Below are 24749 nucleotides of genomic sequence, written 5' to 3' on the forward strand. Positions count from 1 at the left end.
AGTTGAAAGATGGTGACAGGGAGTGAGATGAAGGCCCTGTAATTAAATGGAAAACTGTAAGTGACCTATTACATCCTTTGAATGTTCGTAAGTCTATGGGGCTGGATGGGATTCATACAAGGGTACTGAAGGAGAGGGTGGAAGTGCTCAACAAACCACTTTGATTTTAGTAACGATCTTAAATGCAGGGCACAGGTCTCCTTCTCAGCCCCGAAATTTCAAGTTGTAGCACACGACAAGGGAAGAGAAGGCTACAGGGAGCTGCATATTGGTTTGTGTCCAACATGGGACTGTTAAAGATGCCAGAAAGGCTTTAAAATAATAAAATAAAATCAATGCTTTATGATTTACATATAGACTCTTAATACAGAGATGGTGTTTCCAGCTAGGATCTAAAATGACATGTGCCATATCCCTACTCCAACAGCATGCTGACTGTTCCCTGAGGCAAAAGAGACACAGATGGAAATGTCCTGAGCTCCTGTCCAGAACAAAGTTACAGAGCTGTAAAACCACTGTGTCACAGACAAAAAAAGTGTGTTATGCTGCAAATGCCACCTCAGCACAACAGAATCACACATGGCACAGGGCTGCACTCAGGTTCCCAGGTCATGACCAAAGAAAGCATCCAGTAAGTCCTGCCCTATGGCTGCACTTCCCCAGACACTCTGAGATTATATGAAAGAAAATAAGGGGAAAACATCTTGCTGAATTCATTGTTATGTCAAGACATGGGAAATTCTTGAGGTTTATTTGTACTGAAGTGAAACTAAGCCAAAAATACAAGCATGTAACACAAACACAAAAACTGGATACTGAGAAAGGCCAAAATTCAGCTGTTATGACAATAGTATTGTCTTTCTATCCACAAGGAGGCAGCATGTTTATTAATGTGAACTGTCTCATGGTAGCATTGATGCATAACTTTTTTCTAATTTGTTTTACCCAGGTCTTGGAATATTTTTATTCTACTACAATACACTATTGTGATACTGCTCAGTCTTCTGTTAGTGTTAGAAAGGCTGTTTTTGAACCTCTGGCCTTTGTTTGTAATTTGGTATAATTGCAGTTAACTGCTGCAATTAATGATGCATACTGCATTATGTGCAGGTGTGCATGTGCATAGTTCCATTCACTCAAAATGTGGATCCTTAAGATCGTTAATGGCTTAGATCTCAAAATACTTCTGTGTAACCTTCCTCGGAAATATCACAAATGAAATACTATCAATTTATTAACATAAATGAATATAAAACTATTGCAAAGTCCTAAATATACCCACATCTTATAGGTGTTCAGCTAAAGGACTGTCCTTCCATATTGGAAGCATGCACTTTCAGTTTACCACCTCACCCCCCTCAGCTGCTTCCTCTCCTTCTCTCCCCCCCCCACCCCCCAAGAAAATAAGCTGGGAAAAAGGACAAGTACACAAGTACACCTTCTCAGAACACAACTGTAAACTTGCTGACCTTAGTAACAATTTGGTTGCATATTTTCCATGTGTTACTGAGAACTAAATTTAACCAAACATCTTCTAACAGTAAAAAAAAAGAACAGTAATATCACACTTATGCTTTGTATTTCTCCATATTTTTAGTGGTCTACTTATGGTTTCATGGACATAGCCCTAGTTGTCTAGTATGAGATGAACATGCATTATCAGGAGGGGAAAAGCCTCTGCTGTCACAAATCCTGCTTTCTCCTACTTTCCTCCAGGTGGCAGCCTCGGGAGAGGGAGCTACCATCAGTGGTTACCTCAGTAGATGTAAGAGAGGCAAAAGACACTGGAAGAAACGCTGGTTTGTTATCAAAGGCAAAGTCCTCTATACTTACACAGCAAATGAGGTACTGTGCAATCTGACTTCAAATAGTTTCTTAACTGGCTTTCCTCTTTTGCTCTCTGCAGTCACCTCTCCGCAGAACCTCTGAGAGCTGGTTCTAACAGACCGAGTTCCTGGGCAGCTCTCCTTTTCAGAGGGACTCAGCCACAAACCTGGGTGGACCTCAGTAACCCTCCTAACAAATTGCTCTTCATTATTTGACTTTTTGCTGGTGCTGCTATATACTGTCAACCTTAGTCTAGGTATTTACACACAAACACTTCAAGGTAACTGACAGATTTTTTATAGATGGCACTGTAATCCATTTCTGGTGGTGAGGAGAATCTTGCACTTTTGCAAGTATAAATATGACATATATATATATCCTACTAGTATCAACAGGGAAAGACAGGAGACAATCTGGAGAGGTGAGAATACTGCTCTCTATATTGGCCTGTAAGCTCCCCCTCGTAGCCAAGGAGATTGGGTATAAACTAAAGCATTTTTATGTACTTTTTCTCTTCCTAGTCCCTTTTCATATTTTAATTTATTCTCCTTTGTGAATAGCTGCATTTACCAAAGTAAATGCAATACAACAGGTGGTTATGACTGACAGATTCCATAAGCAGAAGCATAAAAAGTAATTCTGCTAGACAAAGAACACAATGCGAGAATTGTAGTAACAGCAATATTTGATATTTTAAGCCCTCAGAACACTTTGCAAATGTCAATTATTTAAATTTTCTTCACCAATTTGAGGCATGAAGCATCATGATCCCCTTTAAACAGATGAGATTGAGGCACAAAAGAGCTCATTTGGCCATCATTGGAAACTAACTTATCAATTGCTTCAGCAGGGCTGTTGTATAGTTAGTAATCTCTTATTTTTTCTGCCTACTTCCTTTATATTTAGACCACGTAATTTTGAAGTAGACTTTTTTTCCAAGGCCCTGCAGCCTCTTATGACTTTTGCTGAACTCAGCAATTCAGACTATTACCATCAAATTCTGTATCCAAGACATTACTTACCTTCTTTGACTTTTGAAGTGATCTGGTTCAGTGATAGGGAAAGAGCAGCGGATGACTAATTAAACTTTATGCTCCCAGTTTGCAATTCAGTTTCTAAGAGCAGAAGCAAAGGCAACATACACACACTGAAAACATTACACACTTAGAGAAAACATTACCCAGATATAGTGGCCAAAACTGCAGCTTTCAGTGACAGGTAAAAGGCAGTATGAATAATGCTTATCATTTCTTGAACTTATAAAAAGCCGTGTTTGGCAAGCAAGATGCATGGCTGTTTCTTGGGGGTAAATTAACACTGAACTGCATTACCAATTCAGAAATTTGGAGGCCTCATTGTTGAATGCGAGCATGCTATTTGACATAGTGCATGTTTCTAAAAAAAAGTTGCTAGTTGCTATGAAAGTTGCTATGAAAGGAAATGACAAGGTACCAATCAGACTACTATTTGCATTCAGCAAACAAAAGGTGTTTCAAAGTAACACAACTGAGACTGAGCTGTGTCTCAAACTTTCAGAAGCATTGCTGCACGTCCCATACTGTCAGCAACCTTGCAGTTTGCCTTGTGGACCATTATGTCAAAGGTAGCCACCAAAGTTACGGGCAATTTGACCTTGTGGGTGACCATGAATAACTAGACTTTTAGAAGTGTTGTTGGAATTCAGGACTAGGTGAACATGTGCAAGTATGCACTGGCACTGTTCCTGTTTAAGAGCCACCAGTCCAGCATCAGACTGGTACTACTGCTTTTGCAGCCCAGAGAGGGGTTGTATCATGATTGGTCTTCAGAAAAAAAGCCCACAAGCTGTTACAAGCCTTCTAATTTTTGGTTCACTTCTTGTTTGTTTTCAGGACAAAGTTGCCACAGAAAGTTTGCCTTTGTTGGGTTTTACTATTGCCCCAGAAAAGGAGGAAGGAAGTACGGATACAGTTTTCCATCTCTACCACAAGCAGACTCTGTTTTATAGCTTCCGAGCAGAGGATAACAATTCAGCACAGAGGTATGGGGATAGACTTCCACGCTTGGCAGTATGCAGGTGTAAAAGCTTTAGTAGGGTTTTCCTCTCCTTCACTTCAGAACTCCTACCATAACAGAGTAAACAAATGGCTTTCAGTGTTGATTAAGCTTAATTGCATGCGAGAGATGTGGGTGATTATAAATCTATTGTGTTTTTGCTCCCTTGAATAGTTAGAAAGGAGGCTGAGTCTCAAGAATCATACCTAGAAGTCTGTCAAATGTGATTTTTGCACAGGAGCTTCCCTGATTTCTGAGTTCTATTTATCCATCTCTTAGTTTGCTCATCAACAAATAATTGTTCAGATTTCACAATTTATTGCTACTGCTTCCACCTAGTAAAATAATCATGAAATTCAAAGTAAAAATGCCAGCACCTCAGGACACACAGGGAAGGAAATTATTGTTTATGGGAGGTTTTGTTGCTTTTAAACATACTTCAGTGGTTTCATATCTCCCATTCTAATCACAAAACCATAGTTCCTCACTGGAGCAAGGATGAGAAATACAGTCCTTTTCAAGCTTAATGTTCTTCTATTTCCTAAAGAAACTGAATTTTATATGTACCACTCTTTCCTTCCTGCCCTTTTTAGGTGGATTGAAGCCATGGAAGAAGCATCCATTTTATAGCAGCAATCACCCAATGGACTTGGAATAAATTCTCAGATTTCTATACATTCCCGACAACCTTTTATATGTCTTACAAAACTGAACAGTGTATTTCAGGCAAACTGGTTACATACACTGGAGATATGAACTGTTTCCAGATTGCTCTCTTTACTTCCTTCCTCTTACATCCACTTTTTTTTTTTTTTTTTTTTTCCAAAAGGAAACTTTAAAATAGGGAATATTTATGGTGATCTTTATGTCTGTGCAAATTCAACCTGTGTTATAAGCCTCTTCTGTGATCTCACAGTAAGCTAAGTTTAACATCAAGACCAAAAAAAATGGAAATACTGACTACAGTAAGCAACAGGGTCAATTTTACTTACTGTAGAGCACTATCATATTTCATTCGGTTGGTTTTGGTGTCTATCATGAAATGAGAAACAATGTAGTAAATGACAGATGCTCATTTAAAGCACTTTATTATTTTTATTCAACTACAGCTTCACTATTTCAAGTTTCCAAGGAGTTTGGTGGACCAGTTCGTTACTCATCCATTAACAAGTGCCAGCATGAAATCATGCCCTGCATATGCTAAATTGTTTCCACGGAAAACGAATAAACAAAAACATTCACCTGCTCTACCAATGCTGCACTAGATAATGATCCAGGATAATTACTTACTATCCTTTATAATTTTACACAAACCATTGTATAATTTATTTTAAAGGAGCTAATTTCATACCACTCTAGTATTTTGAAATGCACTATAGGAGTTCTACAAATCTAGACACTGAATAGTATAAAGTCTCCCTAAATATTGCATCAGACTCAAACCCAAAGGATATTTTTAATTTATTATAAACCTATAGACTGTTTTTATTTAACACTAGCCTACCTTGTAGTGTTAAGATTTTTATCATCTATTTAAATACTCTAGCTTTTTTTTTCAATCCTCCTGATGTTTCTGCTGTTCTTATGAAAAACGTCATTAAAAGTTTAATCCATATAACCAGCACACCATTTGAAACATGCTGGTGGGGTGAAACACACTTGTCTGTACCTGCTCTGTTAAGAGTGCTTTGAAACTCCTGTAAGTAAATGTATCTTACTCCACCTCCAGGGCTGGATTCTCAGCAGCTAAGTGTCAGTATGACTTCAGAGATGTGCTGCTTTATACCAGATGAAGATGTAGAATTCTGGAGTGCTTTTTTTTTTGTTTGTTTGGTTTGTTTAAATAAGGTTGAGAAGTGATGTTATAATCATTGCAATAAAATGGTTTTGTGTCCTATATTTGTCATAATACTTGACTGAGGAATAGAATGGCATTTATGATTAAAATATATCTTTGTATGAAAATAACACGCTCAAGAATTTACTTACATTACAATACATTGTGGGAAGGGGAGACTTTACTATTTCAAGTTTTGCCTTTCTTCAGTAAGTTGCATGGATACCTGAATTTTTGAGTAATGAACTGGCTAGAATTTTCCATATTTTTAAAGGTCTGTAATATGTATCCAAATGATAAAGATAGTTCAATTTATCACCTGGAAAAACAAGCTTAAAAAAACAAATACAAGTCTACCACTAAATAAAAATATAGCTGTATTGTTTTTATTTTTTTTTTAATACATCTGAGTCTGATAGTTTCATAAAGCACAGATTATCATATGCAAACAGAAAACAAGTATGAGAAAAGTAAAACTTTTGTATTCTTTCATTAATGGATGAACACCAATGCTAACTCTTGTTTCATGTTAAAACTATGGCCTTGCTACCAATAGACTGTATTTTCCCCCTTAAAAACTTTTTGCACTGAGAGAAAAATAAGAGAATGTTGAATACAGAGTAAGATTTCTAACAAAAATTTCTTTTCTCAAACAAAACAAAACTGCACTACAGAACAGTATTATGAAGATTTAGGTGCTGACATCTTCTGACTGTATGAAGTTTTCAGTGATAAGCAGGAAATGAATACATGAAAGTATTTTGTTGTAAAAAGTAACGTACAGTGCTATTAAACATGTTTTAAGTAATGTGGAAAAATAAAAGGTCAAAATATAACTGCAGTTCTACAGGCTTTTCCTTTACAATATTTTCACTTCTTTAATTCCATCTTTGCACTTCCAGTTAGCGTTAGCACACACGAATTAACTGATTCTCTCACAAAATAAGGAAAAATATCAAGTCAGAAGACAGCAGTTGAGGCCTTCTGGTAGAAACAGGATTTAGACCTAATTGCTATGCTCAAGTGTTTTGGTCAACACTGCATTTAACCACTACAGAGCCACCCCACCTGTCAACACTGCTTCAGTCACAGATGCAAATGGTCTCACAAGAGGAAGAAAAAAAAAATAAAATGCCCTCATAATTTCAGTCCTACTTGATCTAATTTGAGCAAAGCTAAGCACAAAAGACAGGAATTATCTCAATTTCAGAGATAAAACTTTCTAAAAGTGATTATCAGATTAACATGTTAAATTGAGATATCTAGATGGTTTGCTGTATGCAGTTCACTTATAAGCAGCTCAGTAAATTTTCTTCCTAACTCTTGGCTGTTATTGTTCTCTCAAAAAAAAAAAATTAAAAAAAAATTGTTCCACACCTTCATAAATGATTTTAAAAAAAAAAATCAGTAATAAGGCACAATATACTAGCTAATCATTTGATAATTCAAATGCAAACTGACCTTATTTGTTGTTTCAGTTTTTTTATTTTGCCACCGGTTGAAAAGCATTAAAATGATTAGCGGTTATCTGCAACTAATATATAGATCTATCTTACAGTACGTGCCTTTTTTAAAATCTGTTTTTTAAACAGTTGTTATAATCATTTTCCCAATTCAAAGTGTAAATCATGCAGCAGAGTTGAAGCATACCAACATGACAAGATCCCATGCCATTGTAACCAAGCTCTGCTAGGTCTGGAGAGCCCTGGGGCTGCTACCCTTCCTGAGTTCACTCTGAATTGCTTTTAGGATTGAAGAACATCCTGCAGCTATGAATACCAACCAGGCTTTTCTTGTTTGCGTACTGCTTTGATACAAAAGCAACAAAGACCTCTGGCTGTAACCACTTTCAGTAATATGAAAGTAAAAGCACTGCCAATATTCATCCAGGGGAAAAGGTATTCCCTTGCTACTGTGTGAACTTCCTACGTGCAAGACTTAAATGTGACTTCAGACATTACTTGGGAACATATCAAATAAACTTCAGTGTATTAAAAACAGTATCATCTGGATTGAAGGATATTATTAAGACATCAATTTTGATCTAGTTTTAACAAGAAAATCACTAGACTTCAGGGCAGGATTACAGTCTCTTTCAGAGAGACACAGTAAAACAAAAAATAGATTAAAATAAATAGATTTTTCCTAAAACTGCTGTTTCACAAATATTCTGAAAGTCTTCCTTTTCCATAGAATAAAACAAACACCAGGAAACCTATGAAGTTACCAAGAAACAACAACAACATTGTCATTCTTTGCCATGTTTCTTTTTATTATTATTACTAATTGACAAGGATCTTACATTCTTTTGGTTATTTTAATAGTTGTTGATTTTCTTTTTCCAGAGAAGTGTTGCTTTGGAAAGGCATGGAATACAGTTTAAATAAACATTCAGATTTTTTTCATCTTTTTATTTGCAATAATACATTCTTGTGTTGTTTTGCTCACTCCTCTTTCAGTTAAAAGAAACTAGAAGGACAGTTTAATATTTGTCTGTATTTTCATTTCATACACTATATGACACATTATTAACTGTAGTACTTGGCAGCAGACAAATTTGATCTTAAAGAAAGCACCAAAGGAAGTGGAATTACTTTATATCAACAATGACAGCCCTTACTAAACAGATACAAATATTTCATACTGAAAGCTCACTTTAGGTGAATTTTAGGGCAGGGTTAGGATTTTGCACTGCTCTTGCCTTTCACAAACCTCAATATACAGCAGTTGCATATTTTTCTTAAAGCTACTTTTTACAAATACTATGTTCACAAATGAAAATAAAATTTAATATATGAAATTAAATAATAAAATGAAAAACTTTCTAGATTATTCTCTGCAAAATTTCATTTTAAGTTACAGTCACTACATGATAAACACCAATGATTTCTGAGAACAAAAACATTAATTTCCTATAAACAGGAATTCAATTCAAATACTACACTGTGGTATCAGGTACATGATACTTTCCATGTTTCTGCACACCATCTAGAATATTTTTGCCTTTCTTCTGATGTCTCCAAACCCAGATGCAGCATGCTGGCAAGCCTAACAGCTGCAGTCAGCGTGGGACTTAACTGCTAAGCAAGATCTTAAAAAAAATAAAATTAAATTAAAAAATCATCAGACCATTAATAAAAGATGTAAACCAGGAAAAAAAAAAAGTGCATAGCCTTCAGAAAATGTCTGCTAAGCCCATCAGTGTTCACAGCACTTGGTTCAGATTCCTAATATACCATGTCTGTGTCCAATTATATCTGTTTCACCACAGGGCAAGCCAAAGTAATTCTGAAAGCATTTAACCGTGTTAAAGGAAAGCTTAATCTTTGGCATGTCATGAATTTGTTTTGCCTTAGAAATCTTGAAACTGCTGTACACCTTCCTTACTATGAAATAAATCTTTGTTGTACCATATAATTGGCTTCCCTTGTCTCAAATATTTTTAGATGACAAACACGATTTAAAAAATGGGTCAGTTCACTTGTATTTTCAGAAAGCTGTAGCGCAGAAACAAAATTAAAAAAAGACCATGTACAAGTTGGAATGTGCACCCAGGAACAGCTAAGCAATGACCTCAGTACCATACAGAGGGCCACCAAACAGGTTGGAGCACAAGACAAAGGGATCAGGTGAGCTCTGATATAGTCAATGAGATAAAGGAAAACAGCAAAAACTACTCAAACTCCTGAAAAATATGCAAATCTGATGGCAGTTATAAACATGGCATTTCAGCATGGAGGGAAGGCATTGTGTTCTCGTGCTTTCTCAATATCCTTGTAGAGTACTTTCTCTCAGTGGACAATTTGTCCTCTACCACTTTAAACTAAATTTGACTATGCTTACACTCACAGGATCACTACAGAGAAGTTCAAAGGCAAATGCTACAGACTGTAAGAATACTCAGGCAGCATTACATCTTGGTTCTTGCTCATTCAAAAAAAAAAGAATGCTGTATTGTTTTCCCTCAGGTTTATATATATTTATTTTTTTTAATACGTAATCTAGGACTAGCATTTGTTTTGCTAGCCCCAGCAACCATCTGGTTGCCAATATATACTGTATTGTAAACAAAAATCCCTTAAAGCCCAAAATATCAGTTTAAGGAGGCAAATGTTTTCATTTTCTCTTAAGCTACCACAGATTATTAATATATAGTGAAAGGATATTGCAGCTCTTTAGTTGTTCAGATTTACATAAGAGTATTTGACAGGACTTGATGGCCTTCGGAGAGAGGCCATCAGTTGTTCATATTTCCAGTTCTTCCTCAGACAAATCTCAAACTAGCTTCAACAAGAATTCTATTCATATCAAAAAATGTATTGTCAAGTCAGTAATAAAATTCTCTGAAATACTTTTCTACCTAACCATGAACATAAGTGACATGGGGAAAAAAAAAGAGGAAAATTGATTATGATTCTGATAAAAACATTTTAGATAGCAAATAGAAGGCAAAACTAAGGATTTGTTTTATATTTGCCCACACCATCACCCAAAAGATGAGCATCTCACAGTTTAAAGCATAAAATTGCCATTTTTCCCAAAAATTCTCAAAGACAAGTGGTCATAGAGGCTGTTCCACAAGTCATACCCTAATATCTAACCTACTTCACAAATGAGGGTATTACGAGAATTTTGAAAATTTTTACATGTATGTTTAAAAAATGAAAAAATAAATATTTACACTTCAAAATTATGTTTTATGTAGAAAAAAATCTGCAACTGTGTTTTCAGTAATCAGTTTTTGGTGGTACATACATGTCCATGTTTTGAAAATTTGAAAAATCTTTGTATAAAATATTTAAAATTACAGTAGTAAATAGGACATTTTTCAAAATGTTTTCCTTTATCTATTGCAAGGATGTTTGTACATCACGTGCCTTAACAATATTAATTAAAGTCATGTGACACCAAGGCTATCAGACATAGCCAGTTCTAATTAACATCAGGGTGCTTACTATAACAATTCAGACTATAGCATCTTCTGTTTAAGTCATCATTGCTTCCAGCTTCTCTTTCTTCCACACATTTCCTTTCAAGAGTTACTGTTATTTCACATCTTCAGTTTTAATGTTTTTCTGACCACTGCTTAAGTCAGCTTCTGTCAAAATGACCAGACACAAAAGAAACTTCCTAGAAGTACTAAAATTAAGCTAGATCATTTTGATAGGTGTAGCTTAAAAATCAGCTAGACACAATTATGACAGAACTGGGCCCACGAGTCAATATTCAGTAGCCTCGGAGAGGGCTATTAATGACAAGCCCTTAAAGGCGGTAAGCTCTTAAACCACCGCGGACGTATGTTGTGAGAACACCTCACAACACTCTATAATCACACATTCAGAAGCACAACAATCCTCACGGCCAGCTTTACTGGGTGAGCTCTAGTCAATGACAGCAACCTTACAAAATGAAACAAGAACTTACAACGGTCTGAAGGCAGCCTTAACAAAAGTCAGCATCAAATCCTTTGACTCAGTGTCTTCGGTAAAATCGAAGATATATATCCCACGTACACGTGGAATATTTACACCCACCCTCGCACAGAGCAACTGCCCCATACAACTCCAGGCCGCAGCAGAGCCGCGCCGCCAGGGCTCAGAAAGGGCTCCACCTAAGCAAGGCGCCACCGTTCCCCGTTCCAGAGGGAGCCCGGGCGCTCCCGGTTGCTCCCAGGCGCAGGTCCAGGCACCCCCCAAGGCGCCCTCCCAGGCACCCCGCGGCCCCTCTCAGCCGCCGGGCCGAACGCGCCCGCCGCCCGTCGCAGCGTTGGCGCGAACGCGGGCAGCGGCGCAGGTAGCCCCGCCCCACCCCGCCCCTCCCCGCCGCCGTCCCGGCCCCGCCCCGCCCCGCCAGCAGGATGGAGGGGGCCGGGGCCGGCGTGGTGCTGGGAAGAGGAAGCGCGGAGACGCTCTCGGGCGGCGGCGGCGGCGGGCGGGGTCACGAACTCTGACCTTTCACAGGGGCCCGGCAAACACCGTAACACAAAGCGCCCCCTGCCCCCCGCTCCGTGGCACGGCCCCGGCCCTTCCTCCCCCCCCCACTGCCCCCCGCCAGCCCCTCACCGCCGCCGCCGCCCTCGCGGGGGGAGGGCGGGCCGCCGCCGGGCACCTCCACCCGACGCAGGCCCGCCCGGGCCCGGGCTCGGGCCCGGGTCCGGGTCACCGCCAGGGCACTTTGGCGCCAACTCCTGAGGTAAAATTCGCTTTTTAGAACCGAGCCGTGCCGCTGGGGCCGCTTCCGTCCGGACCGGGGCGGGGGGGGGGGGGGGCATCGGGACCTTGCTCGTGGCACCCCGCGAGCGGCGGAGGGGAGGCGCGAAGGCTTCGGTAACGTGCTGGTGAGCAGCAGCCGGCGGTGCCGTAGGCAGGCCTACAGCTGCCGGAGGGAGGGAGGGAGGGAAGGAGGGAGGGAGGGAGGGTCTGCGCGGCTCGGGGCCGGTCCGTTGCGGGTGTTCCAGCGCGGAGCCGCTGTGCTGGGATGCGGGCCCCTTGAGGTCGGAGCCGGTCCGGTCCCGGTGAGAGCAGTCCGCTGCCCGGGGGGGCGACGGTCGCGGAGATGACGGGCGCGGGACGCGGACGCGGAGAGGGAAGATGGAGTCTGAGCGGGCGGAGGCGGCGGCTTGAACCCGACCCTTTTACCTTTGCCACCGGGAGGGCGGAGGGGAGGGGGCGGCGGGTACTTTGCATACGGGGCTGAGGCCGCCGCCATCTTACCGGCCGCTTCCCTGCTGCCGCGCCCGCGCCTCTCGTAGCCTGACACAAGGATATACCGGGGGGAGGGGAACGGGGGGCCTAATGGCGGCGGCAGCAGCCCCGCCTGGGACTTGGCCGCCCGCCAGCGCCGCCATCTTGTGCTTGGTCGCGTCCCTCGGTGTTTTCCCTCTCGCTCGAGAGGCGGTGCCAGCGGCCTGATAGGCGGCCCGCGCAGCCAATCGCGGGCGCGCGTGGGCCGGCTGCCTCTCGGACGGGGCAGCGGGCGGGGCGGGGCGGGGCCGGCGGCCGCGGGGCACGGCGGCCAATGGGCGCCGCGGGGGGCTGCGCGCGGGCCCGCCCCGGGCCCGGACACGGCCACGGTCGCCACAGGGCTCGGCCGCCGGCCCCGCCGTGCCCCGTGTGGCGGGGCCCCTGCCGCCTCCCGCCGCCTTCCTGGCAGCGGACCGCGGGGTCCGGGCAGAGCCTCGGCTGCCCGCCCTCTTCTCCGTCCCGCTGAGGAGCCGCCTGCTGCCCGGCCCGGCCGCGGGAGGCGTGCGGGGCGCAGAGGCAGCGTCGCTGGGCCATGAGCGCAGACGGCAGCGCGGCGGGGCTCGGCTCCAGCCGTCCTGGTGCGGTCCCGCCTAGAAAGCGTTCAGACGGAGCGTGTGACTTTCCTCTGAGGTTTCCCTGCAATTTAAGGGGAGAGATGGTTTTGCACGGTATTTTGTGCGGTGGGTCATCTGCGTGTACCGCAGTTGGCTGCCGCCCTGTTACATTGGAAAGGTTCTCCAGGTGGTCCAGCTGCCTCCCTGCTGTTATATCCTACTTCTTTTATTGGTTTGTTTGGAGGACTTTTTTTAATGAAGTCTGCTGCTCAGGGGCTTTGCTAATGAAGCAGATTTTGCTTCTTATGTCACTCTGAAAGTCAGCGTTCTGAACGCTGGCGTGTCGGTCTGGTCTGTGAGCTTCCAACTGCATTTGATCTGATTGCCTCAACTTACTGTTGTCTTGGGAAGGTAAAAAGTGAAAAAAACTTTGGATAACAGCACCACCAGCAAATCTGTTAGAGACTTACCACAGCAAAGGTATCATTGAGGCTTAAAAAGGTACTCTTACAAACAAAATATCTCATCTTCAGGGTTTTTTTTAATCTTAAAGCGCTGAGAAAAAAACATGTTATGAGCACATATTTATTTTTCATGATGAACTTAAAAATGAGAAAACAATGAGAAAGAATTAATTAGAGAACACCTTGAGAAACTGTCCATCAGCTGCAATATTAAATAGGTCTGGTGGAAACGGTCCATAAACTTGCTATGCAGGCTGAACACTTAAAAAACAAAAACAAAAACAAAAACAAACTGTGTGGGAAACTAGCGTATCCGTGATTTCCACAGAGGATGTCTCAATTTTGGTTATGCATTGTTACAAATGTGTTACAAATGATCTTCCGTTGATGTATACATGTTATTTACATGTTTAATTTACCATAATAAGATTTAATCTTTTTAACTTAACAAATGTTGACATCTTCAACAATGTTAGCTTTGTAAAAAATTGAGTTTGGAGAGGGGTATATGGTGCTGGGAACATGAATGCATTTTCCTATTATGTGTTTTGCTACTGATAGTAGTATTTATTTTTAATTTTATGTGAAATGGTTGCCTTGCAAGTATCAGCAGAAAGTTTTCAATGAAACGTTGTATGTGCTGGTATTCAGGAATGTGTTTTTGTTACCGATGCTTGGGTCATGATCTGAACTCTGTAACAAGCAAGTCACAATTCAAAACCCACTGCATGAATTTGAAGCCTTAATTAAATTTACCCTTGGGGAGGCACAGCACTCTTTTTTTTTTTTTTTTTTTTTTAAACCCCTGAAGAGCATAAACCTCAAGGTACAGACACTTGAAGTAGTATAAAGCAATTCAGTAGTATTTTCCCCTCAGAGTTACAGTACTATTACATTATAATTACAATGTATTTTCCATTATCTGTTATTACTTTTTAGATGGGATAGCCTGTTTCTTGCACAATGCAGGATGTCTGTAGGAATATGGGTGATCATGGCACTTTGATGGATTGACTTAATAAAAATTTGATCAAGCACTATTCTCAGATTGTTCTTTCCTAGTTCAGGGAATGGCTTAGTGGTGGACTTTAGTACTAGGTTGAAAGTTGGACTAGATGGTCTTAGAGATTTTTTCTAACCAGAAAGATTCTGTGGATACATATGAGTAGACTTAGGGCGCTCTAATGATGCTGTATTGTGCACCGTATCTGAAGAGATGTGAAGAGCGTGCTATTGGAGTTAATGACTTTTGTAGGGCATAGTCAGAAGCCATTTTAACTATAAGGTTTCTCTTCTTTGAATTCAGGCCAGCTCCTTAAAAAGTCCGTATTTCACAAACTGCATCAGTAGTTGACAATCAAATCAGTCCTTTCTAATTTATGAAGTTAGTATCTCTTACTTGCTGCTTAAATTAAGAGAAAATATATATGACAGGCTTTATAAAGTAAAAGAATGACTATGCGCCTATAATAGTAGAACATAGCTTTCTGAATACTATGACTCCTACATGCGTGCACTGTGCGTATATATGTGCGTACACACGCGTTCACACATCCAGGGCATATCTTCTTATTTGTCAGATAAATTGAGCAGTATTGTAAGTTCTTAAGTCATATCAGGGATTTCTTTAGTAGTAAGGAAAAGCCCTAACATTTGTGCCTGATGGAAGTTGCTGGCATCTTTTTCAAACAGGTTCTCTAATGATCTTGCTTCGCCATGGCAACCAATATGGAGGTGCTGGCTCAGCAGGTAGTGGAAGCTCAGCAGGTGGCTGAGGTGAGTGACAGATGATACCACTATGTAAGATTGTTGTTGCTGTTTACAGCTTATCATAATTGGAGCAGGAAATCCCTATAGAGCAGTACTGCAACACAATGGGCAACAAACAAACTAGTGCAACCCATACGTGGTTTGTTTACAGTATATTGTTCTGGTGGCCTCCATAGTAGGAGTGCACGTAGAAAGTTCACCGTGAGCTGTAGAGAAACGTGTCTGTAATACGGAGTTGTGTGTTTTGTTTTGTTTTGTTTTAATATATATTTTTTTTCTGGTGATATGATAATGAATTTAATCATTTTAGCCATGAAAAATTTCTGCTCATCTCTTGAGTTGCCATCTAAATCTGGAACAATGTTTGAAGATACCTGTTTTACTTATGTACTATACTGAATTTACAATAGGGTGATTAATTTAAATCAGGCTTTATATTTTGCGTCTACATATATGAAATACAAGCATTAAAATCTACTCAGTGATATAGTGATGTCTTAATGTATAATCATTGAAGCTTGGATGTTCAACAGCTAATATGTTTAAACTGACTCACAAACACTCAAACTACATATGGCCATAGAATATAAATAATTTCTCTTTCAGTTTGCAAACTTTAATCAAATAAACTAGGTTTTTGTTGCTTAAAGTTATTTGGTTTAATGTATTTGGTTTAATATCTTTCAAATGTACTATGGTTTAATCATATGATTTTATAATTATGGGATTTCATAAATAATGAAGGGCAAGTAGGCTAAGAGTCTTCTGTAGATAAGCCCATATCTTAGACATTTTGTTGGATTTTTGACTAATTGAACTAAGGTTATACCTTAATATTAAAAAACCAACAACCTTCAGTTCGAGAAGCAGCTCTGTGTAATAAATGTGTCATTGGATTTTCAGAAATGGATTACAAATTCTTATTTACAGCATTTTTTTTAATGTTGGTTCTTTTAAAGTATATCATGACAATGATTGTACTATAATGTGGAAAATGGACTATGGAGTATGATGGAAGTAAGACCAAAGGAGTAGTTTCAAAAAAACTAAAATTTCACATACTGAAACTGACAAGTGATTTTTTCATTCAAATTTTCTATATCAGATATCAATATAAAATATAAATTTTCTATATCAGATATCAATATCAATAATTAAAAAAAACTCCTCCAAAACAACTTGGAAATAAAAATATGTAATGGAAACCCTGCAAACCGTATAGTATTTTCATAGAATTTGAGGTCTATACTCACATCTAAGGCACATAAAATGTGACATTTGTAATTCCTCGTGCAGGAAATGCACCGTGGTAACATAGTGTGATGGTTGTATCTTGCCACTGGAGAGATCGCTTCATCCCAAGAATTTATGAAGCTCTGTGATTTCTTCCTGGCCGGTGGGTAAATAGAGGGCTTCATCTCTTTATAGTATTCACCTCCTCCTTAAATTATACACTTGTCTGCTGCATAACCCCATGAAAACTAGTTTTCATGGAAAAAGATTTGCAAACAGCAGTGTCTCATTAAGAGTTAATTGATGTTACCTTTAAACTTTGAACCATTTTTTTTTTTTTATGAATGGTTGGGTGTCTGCAGTCAGATACAGGTTTTAACACAGATAAAGACGTTACTAATTTTCTTAAAGTATGCTATAATACTGTACTCACTGTCAGAGAAAATGTAGTGTAAAGCTCGACAGTTGCTTTAAATGAGAGGCTTTTTTGAAATACTACTTTTTTTATCAGGGAAAATTAAATGGAAGGGAAGTTATTAATCGTGTACTGAATTTTAGCTTATGAATGTTGAGAGACAAGTAGTGAACAGGGTAACTTAATGCAGATATTGGCATGTTCAACTATCTCCGCGTCAGTTTTTCAACATAATTGCCACATTTGTATTGCATGAGTTTATTGAAAACTTTGATGCCTAGCACCACCTTGGACTGTTGTGCAAGTAGGCCATTTTTTTTCTTGAGTAAGAATTCATCAAGTTTGTTTTCAGTGATACTGTGGCTGTATCACTGGAGTGAACTGAGTATTCTCCACTATTTGCATTTTTTACTGATTCTTGTTTTAAGGGCTTTCTAAAATTGTCCTTTTAATGGTTCTACTGCTTTTACTTTCTTTATAGCAGTGTTGCTGCTTGCATTTTTTCAGCTGTGTATTTCTGAAGAGATTGGATAAGAGTGTTTCATTTTTTGTGTCTGCAGTTGACTATACTTCTTGTTTGTGAGATTGGAGGACAGAAAGCAGCTATAGGGAATTGAGAGGGAATTTCAGCTATTTTTCTTCATCTTCAGTTGCTTTTGAAAAGCATAAAAAATAGTTCAGTCTTAATTCAAAATAAGTAATGCCACTTTTATCAAGTATTTAGTACTGTCACTATGCAATATAGCAGTGGCCCAGGTTCAGTCCCAGCACCTACTCAGGTTTAGTTTTCTTATTGTTTAAGGAAAATGTATTCTGTTATGGACGTGTATTATCTGTGTGGCACCTTAGTTTTAACATGAAGTATTCAGGTAGAGCTGTCACTACAGGAGGGAATAAGGTCTTCCAACATCAGTTCTGATGTGACCAGGAAGAACTTTTAATAGTAGCCAGAGCTGTCCCTTTTCTGTTCCATTGCATCCTTCTCTTTCCCTGCTAGAGGCTATAGGGGGAGAATCACAGGAGTTGGATATCTTGAGCCTTGTGCTTACTAGGCGCTTATTTAGGCTGGCTGCATTGCTGGAGGATTTTGGTTTGTTTCCCCAGTGCCCTGAAAAGAACTTATCAAAACCTTGGGCCTTTCTGAAAATACCTTTTGCAATGGCACTAAAAAAATACTGGTTATCTTTGTCACATATTCTCTTCAGATGTCTGACGTGATGAAAAGTGAGAGTAGAAATGCTGCCAATCTGACTGTTTTTCACTGTGTTGTAAGAGTCAGTAAAGTGCAAAAGAAGGCCATTTATTTTCAATATCTTATTGTTACCAGTAGCCATATTCTCGTTTTGGATGAATTTTTTCAAAGTGGAGTTTTGATGCTGAATGCTCTCAAATCATTCAAATACAATTCACTGTTGATCGTTAAGACCTAGCCATACTCAGTCAGCCTGAGAGGTATCTCACACAAAGTACATATTGGAGAAAGGAGATTCTACATACCTTACACAGCTTGGCAGCCTCTGAATTCGAGATGTTACCAGATGTGATAATTTCTGGTGTAATATAGGTCAGCCAGGCATTTATGTCAGATGTAGTCTGAGGATTTTTTGTGATGCAGATGAACCAAGAATTACAGCTTTTTTCATGACCTTTGACTTAAAATGTCTTGTACAAGATATTGCAGCAGAATCCTGTTAGGGCAGTAAAACTATGGACGATCTTTTTCTGAATCTGAATTTATCTGCCATTCTACAAAGGGTCCAGGTGGTCAGCACAGTTCATTCCAAAGAGTATCACTGGAACTTTCAGAAGATACAGATATTTTTCACGTTTGTGAAACAAATATTATTTTCCAGGCAGCACATATGCTTTTCATGAAGGCCTATTAGCTTAGTAGCTAAAGATGTTCATTAGGAAAAATATTTATAGAAAAAAGTCTTTCTGATATAATTTGAGATGTAGCAGTTTTTTTATGCTGTAAAAATTGGTACAGTATTTTTCATTGAAATTCTTTTTAACTTTAATGGGATAAAATTTGTAAAAAGTTTCAGTTTCAGGGCACTGTTGAACATATTTGGTTTGCAGTTGCTTTAACAATGCCTTAATTTCTGTTTTCTTTTCTATAATACTAATAATACATGTAGTACCTCTGCAATTGTTTTCTACTTAGTGATACCTGACTAGTGCATTCAGGCAATACACTCACTTTGATTTTTAATAGCATGATTATAGGTAATGTTCTTCTATTTAAGTTAGAAAAACTAGAGGCTTTAGTGAAATTATGAATTCAAAAATTCCTCCAGTCTCTGGCCTATTGATTTATTCCCTTGATATATTTGTCAGATAATTCCTTCATTATCAATTTTGATAGTAGGGGAATAAGCTATTTAATTAAAAAAAAAAAAAAAAAAAAAAGCTGTCCTTAGTAACTAAATTTTCAATAGGCATGTGTTTGAGCATATCTACATGTGCATGTAAAGAAAACACTATTGGCAGGTCAGTTTAGTAAATTAGTAAACAATTTAATTGAAAGGCTGTGAAGAAATCTTCATTATTTCAAAGAACAACAATCAAGAAATTTCTGGAGAACCTTCATTTCAAAGTACTGTTTTTACACAAACACAGGCAGATATCCAAAATGCAATATAATACAATTGCAACTAAAATGTAGAGTTAGTTACTTTTCTAAAAAAAAAAAAAAAAAAAAAGTTAGGAAAAATATAAATATATACTTTATGTATGCAATTATATTTATATAAAATGACAATAAATGAGTAGAACAGAAGTAGCCTAATTTAATTTTGCCAGCCCTAGAAATGCACATATTTGTCAAATACTTGTTTTTCAGCTTCATGATGCAAGATAGTGGATATATACATTTCTAAGTATATGTTTTTTGTTTCCTGGAATTTATGTAGATCATCTGTTGCATTTAATGCAAATCATTAATGAATTTCCAAACACTTCAGCCTGTGAAATTATCGCTAGTGAAACTTAGTAGTTTGAGAGCCTAGGTGAATGAAGTCCTCTCCTGATTGGTCCAAATCAGACAATTCTCCATGCCTTGCCACTTTTCTTCCACTTCAGCTCCATCTTCCCGTAGTGTACACTTGGCATGATTTGTGAAGTTCTCTTCTCCCATTCTGCCTACTTTGTATCTAGCTGCTGTGTGGGTACTAAAATTGAAGTATTGGTTGTGTCCTCATGAACTTCTAAGGGAATCACATGCATAGATGAGCATGAAATGTTTTTAATCAATACCAGATAGGATTGGTTAGTGCAGTGAATCTGAAAACTGCTTACATAGACATCAAGTTGTCTTAAGTCCTAAAATTACATTTAATAGTGATGGCTACTTATCCTTTTTGCTCCATCCAGTTGATACAGATCGAATTCCATAATCTCTCTGCACGGTAGCAAAAATTCCAGTACAAGATAGGTCCTGGTCTTCTGCAGATGCATTCAGGAGGTACTAATGACATTTCCAATAAGTGAAATACATACAAGAACAAAAGTTAGGTCATAAGCAGAATGATAGATATCTGAATTCAATTCTGAGTAGTTTTACTGTGAAAATTACAATTTACAATAATTTCAGAATCTTCTTAAGAGTCCCACTACTGTATTAAGCATAACATGATTAATATTAAACATGATCCAGTACTTAAAGGGTGGCTACAAAGAGGATGGAGGTTTTCTCTTCATAAGAACCAACGTGGAGAAGACATGTGGCAGTGAGTACAAGATGTACCAGATGAGACTTTGTCTTGGTGTAAGATTTTTTTTTATTTTTTTATTTCCCCCCGTTAGAACAGACGATCACTGGAACAAACTCCCTAGGGATGTAATAGAAACGCCATCACTGGAGGTTTTAAAGATGCAGGTCAAGAGGGTGCTGGATTAGACTCTCTTTTCCTATGAAAGGTTGGACATGATGATCTTTTGAGGTCCCTTCCAACATAGGCTGTTCTGTTATTCTTTGATAATAAACTCTTTAATAATATACTCCTGCAATATTGTTCTATAACAATGTTTCTGCTGATATATTAGAAACTCTAAAGATAAGAAATAATAATTCTGCTTTACTATGGATGTTTATTACAGTAGCATATTTGATGTCATATAAAAATGAATGAAATTATTTCTATTATATCTGTGCAGGAGATAATGCTTAAAGTATTTTTTTATTTTTTTTGATGGAACTAAAAATCTAACCCCAAATGACCTAAAAATCTAATGTTTCTCATAGTTAAATATGCATGTTGTGTATGTATTTTTGTTCAAGTTTTTGAGGTTTCCCAGGTCAGATACTCAGTACATTACAGGACACTATATAGCTGGTTGGTTTTATATTTTAATTCAGATTTCAATCACTCTGCTAACTTTTCTTTCAATTCAAAAAACAAGCAACTTAGAGTCTTTTGATTTTTCTTATGTGTTTTTTATAATTTCTGCTTAAGTCTTACAAAGATTCCACCTTTGCAATGCAGCTGTTCTGAACTTCAGAGGTGGGAAATATATTTCTGAGCAGAGGGTTATGTAGTGATAGAACATTATTATATTCAGGATTCAATTTTTGTTCCAGCAAAGACAGCTGCAAATAAGGTATTATAATCCTCTTTCTTGAAAGGCAAATAAAAATCTAGTGTTACGTGGTTATTAAGTATGGGGTCAGATATTTAGCACAAGAATAATAAAACTATAATTTCGGTGGATGTTTTTACATGTTTAAGATTTCACGTATAATAGTTTCCCCCGCACTACATAACAATTAGTTGACCTGACATTTTAAGTTGTATCTGTGCTGTAAATGCAATGCTGTAGTTACAGTGATTATTCACAGTTACTATTTTTAGATAAATGTACAGTAAATAACTGTTTTCTATCAAGTAAAGAGCCTGTTTTCAATAGTGAGAACATTTTGGAGCTAAGTTTGGGAGTCCACACATAAGACTTGCTAATGGAAATTCACTGTATTCAAGCTTACTTCCAAAAAAAAATCAAAAAAAAAAAAAAAAAAAAGTACAGTCATTTTTGCCAGAAGTTCAGGTAGCATAACTTAAAATTCCCATTTCTAAAAATTTCAAAATACTTTTTTTTTGTTTTCATTCGTCAATCATCATTGCACCTTCATCCGAATGTTTTGTGATAGAAATTAATCTGAAAAAATCACTTGGGCATAACAAACTTACTGCATTAATTCTTAAATGTAGCAAGACTGATCATGCTACTTCATATTTATGGGGTCTGGACAAGTTCAGAGTGGCCTACACTCCTTTAAATACATTGGGTTAATAAACTTTAAGGCTAAAGATGCTCCAAAGGAACCGTGGTGGATTTTCCTTTTAAATTTTGCCAATTTGAAAATAAAGATGCAGACAAGCTCTTTTCTCAAATTTCATTTAAGAAATATTCAGAGTGCAGGTTGAGGAGCTTAAGAAAGGAGGTGGAAAGCTTGATAACCTGGGAATACCTATCTTCCCCAGATGGAATGAATCTTATTATTAGACAGACTCCTTCAGCAGCTGGCAAAACAGCAGGAACACGTCGATTCTGCTTCCTTGGTTACAGGGAATGATAGTGCACTTGACCTTCAGAGGAGCAGGGTCATAGAGAGGGCATTTTAAAACAATTCTGGTTGCTTTCTTTTATTGGAATCCTCATTAATAGAGGCTGGAGGCAGGTATCTGTGATCTCACTAAAAGTGACTTCAGCATTTCTTTTGGATTGATTTGACCTCAGAGGTTTATTGAGGGAAAAATGTAAATAAGTCTGCAGGAAGGATTTGACACTGTAAGTACTAGAGTCTGTAGAGTGTATAGCTAGGGAGCTTCAGGAAGCAAACAATATTAAATATACTAAAACTTACTATTTTTCCCTGTCTTTTAACATATGTGTATTTTGATATTTTTTTTTTTTTAGTGTAGTGAGATTAGGGTCTTTTGAGGTATCTTTTACGTTATGTGAATTTTCTGTCTCTAAGCCACCGTATTAGTTGTTACTTTTAAATTATTTTTGATAAGCCTGTGTAAAGTGCACTGAAGTTTCCTATGAAATAAGGGTGACTTTTGTTTCTTTCATTATCTTATGAAAGACTTCCCGTCATAAAGAAAAGAAAGTGTATTTAATTTTTAGAAACATATTCTAAAATTACAAAAATGTACTGTTGCTGACTTTGGAGGATTATGTTTTTGTATATACAACTTCCACAGTGGCTGCTTTAAACAAGTAATAGAGATTTTTCATGGTGTGGTGTTTCTTTTGAACAACACATTAGCATAGTCAGTGTTATTAAGTTCACTTACAGGATTACACATATGATACAAGTCTAACAAGTGTTGCATGTTTTTGGACTACTGTTGCTTTATTCTATTTTTTTTTTTTTTTTTTTTACTTAGTCAAATTTGTTGCAATCGAATGGGTAGGACTATAATAAATCATCAGAAGTTTATCCTTTCCTGTCCTTTATGGGTGTATGACAATGCAATGTAGAAATTCAGCTGGCAAACAAAATTGCAGAATTTTTTTTCTCTTGTAATTATGTATTTCAAAAAATATGTTCCCTCTTTGCATTTGACTTTCTACTACGGTTCTTGTTCTGCTGTCAGTCAATGGCTTAAGTATTCAGTCTTGAAGAAAATAAACTTGAGATTTTCAGCAGCCAGAAATTTAAAACTGCTCTTCTTTCACTGTATTAAGTAGGCAAGCCTGAAGAATAAAGTTCTGTGTTTCAGGGTCCTTCTCCATCCTGAGTATGTATGGGGATGTTAATAAGAGTATAAAATTATATGTGCAAACTGAAACCTTTATTTATAGAAACATTCTTCATTGTGCACCATATCTTCTCAGACAAGTTTTTGGGTAACATATTTTCCATTTTTCAGTTTAATAATTATATTCTTGACTATTTAAACATGAAAATGACATATTGGCAGTTGGTCTCAAACTTATGGAACTTTATAGAGAACTCAGTGCTGGACTTAAGATAGCTGAGTAGTCATAGAATGAGGATGAGAAATAATATGTATATTCAAGGAGACTGTCAAAAAAAAACAAAACAAAAACAAAAACCACCCTTTATATGAGAATGTAGTCCATACTATTAAAATAGAGATTTTTTTTGTACTGACGTAGTACTTAGAGCCATAGCTGTATACCAGGACCTTTTTGCAGCAAGTATATTACAAACCCAGAAAAAAGAATTAGCTTTTCAGTCCCCAAACATTTACAGAATTTCATTGTAGTTACCATGTGTGTATATAGGAATTATTTTTATAAGTTGCTACAAATCCTTGTACAACGTGGGAATACAGATCTGTTTCAAAGCTCCCAGCAATTTGTTGTGCAAGGTTCAAAGGTGCTTCTAAAAAGGCTAAGGAACCTATAATTGAAGGTGAAACAATCTTCCTGCTCTAATTTAGACCTTTTAAAGAGTTCATAGTTTCGATAATAACATGGCATGAAAGATAAAGAGGCTGTTGTTCAAATGTGTACAGCTTCATTAAAAGTCTTGTCTATTTTAAAATTGTTTCCCCAAAGAGATTGTGCAGTAAGTTTTCCTTTCTGTCCAAACAGGTTTTTATTTCCTTAAATTCATTGTAAATTATATCTTTGTATATTAAACAGGAAATAACTAAATTGATACTAACTTGTTGTCCACCAGTACAAGTTTTGATAAGTCATTCCAAGGGTATTTGAAAAAAGAGGATTTAATTTAAAAAAAAAAAACAAAACAAAAAACAAACAAAAAAAAAACTTGTGAGCACTGCAGATATTAATGACTTTTGATACTCTCAAATTCCTTTATAGAATGTAACAATTATTGTAATCAGTCATATACTAAAACTATATCCTGCAGATACTGTGGGACAGTGT

General features: G+C 37.9%; 2 protein-coding genes across 7 annotated transcripts in view; both read left to right on the forward strand.

The window, feature by feature from the left end:
- The window catches only part of FGD5 (FYVE, RhoGEF and PH domain containing 5), a 98775-nt gene extending 94121 nt beyond the window's left edge, over positions 1–4654 (forward strand). Inside the window, exons 19-21 of the mRNA XM_082768574.1 lie at positions 1717–1845; positions 3699–3847; positions 4455–4654. Of these exons, the coding sequence (XP_082624700.1) occupies positions 1717–1845; positions 3699–3847; positions 4455–4491 (315 nt within the window). The 3' untranslated portion in view covers positions 4492–4654. The remainder of the gene's footprint in view (positions 1–1716; positions 1846–3698; positions 3848–4454) is intronic.
- Positions 4655–10938: 6284 nt separating this feature from the next.
- NR2C2 (nuclear receptor subfamily 2 group C member 2) overlaps positions 10939–24749 on the forward strand; it is a 38578-nt gene continuing 24767 nt past the window's right edge. For 3 of the 6 annotated variants that reach the window (XM_082768575.1, XM_082768576.1, XM_082768577.1), the window contains exon 1: positions 10939–11890. In XM_082768575.1, coding sequence (XP_082624701.1) covers positions 11087–11890 — 804 coding nt within the window. In that variant the 5' untranslated portion in view covers positions 10939–11086. Of the gene's footprint in view, positions 11891–15151; positions 15236–16525; positions 16630–24749 lie in introns of those variants that run through there. The other 3 variants (XM_082768578.1, XM_082768580.1, XM_082768579.1) reach the window with 3 other exon arrangements.

This window comes from Aythya marila, assembly GCF_965140915.1.
Source record: "Aythya marila genome assembly, chromosome: 10".
NCBI classification, from domain to species: domain Eukaryota; kingdom Metazoa; phylum Chordata; class Aves; order Anseriformes; family Anatidae; genus Aythya; species Aythya marila.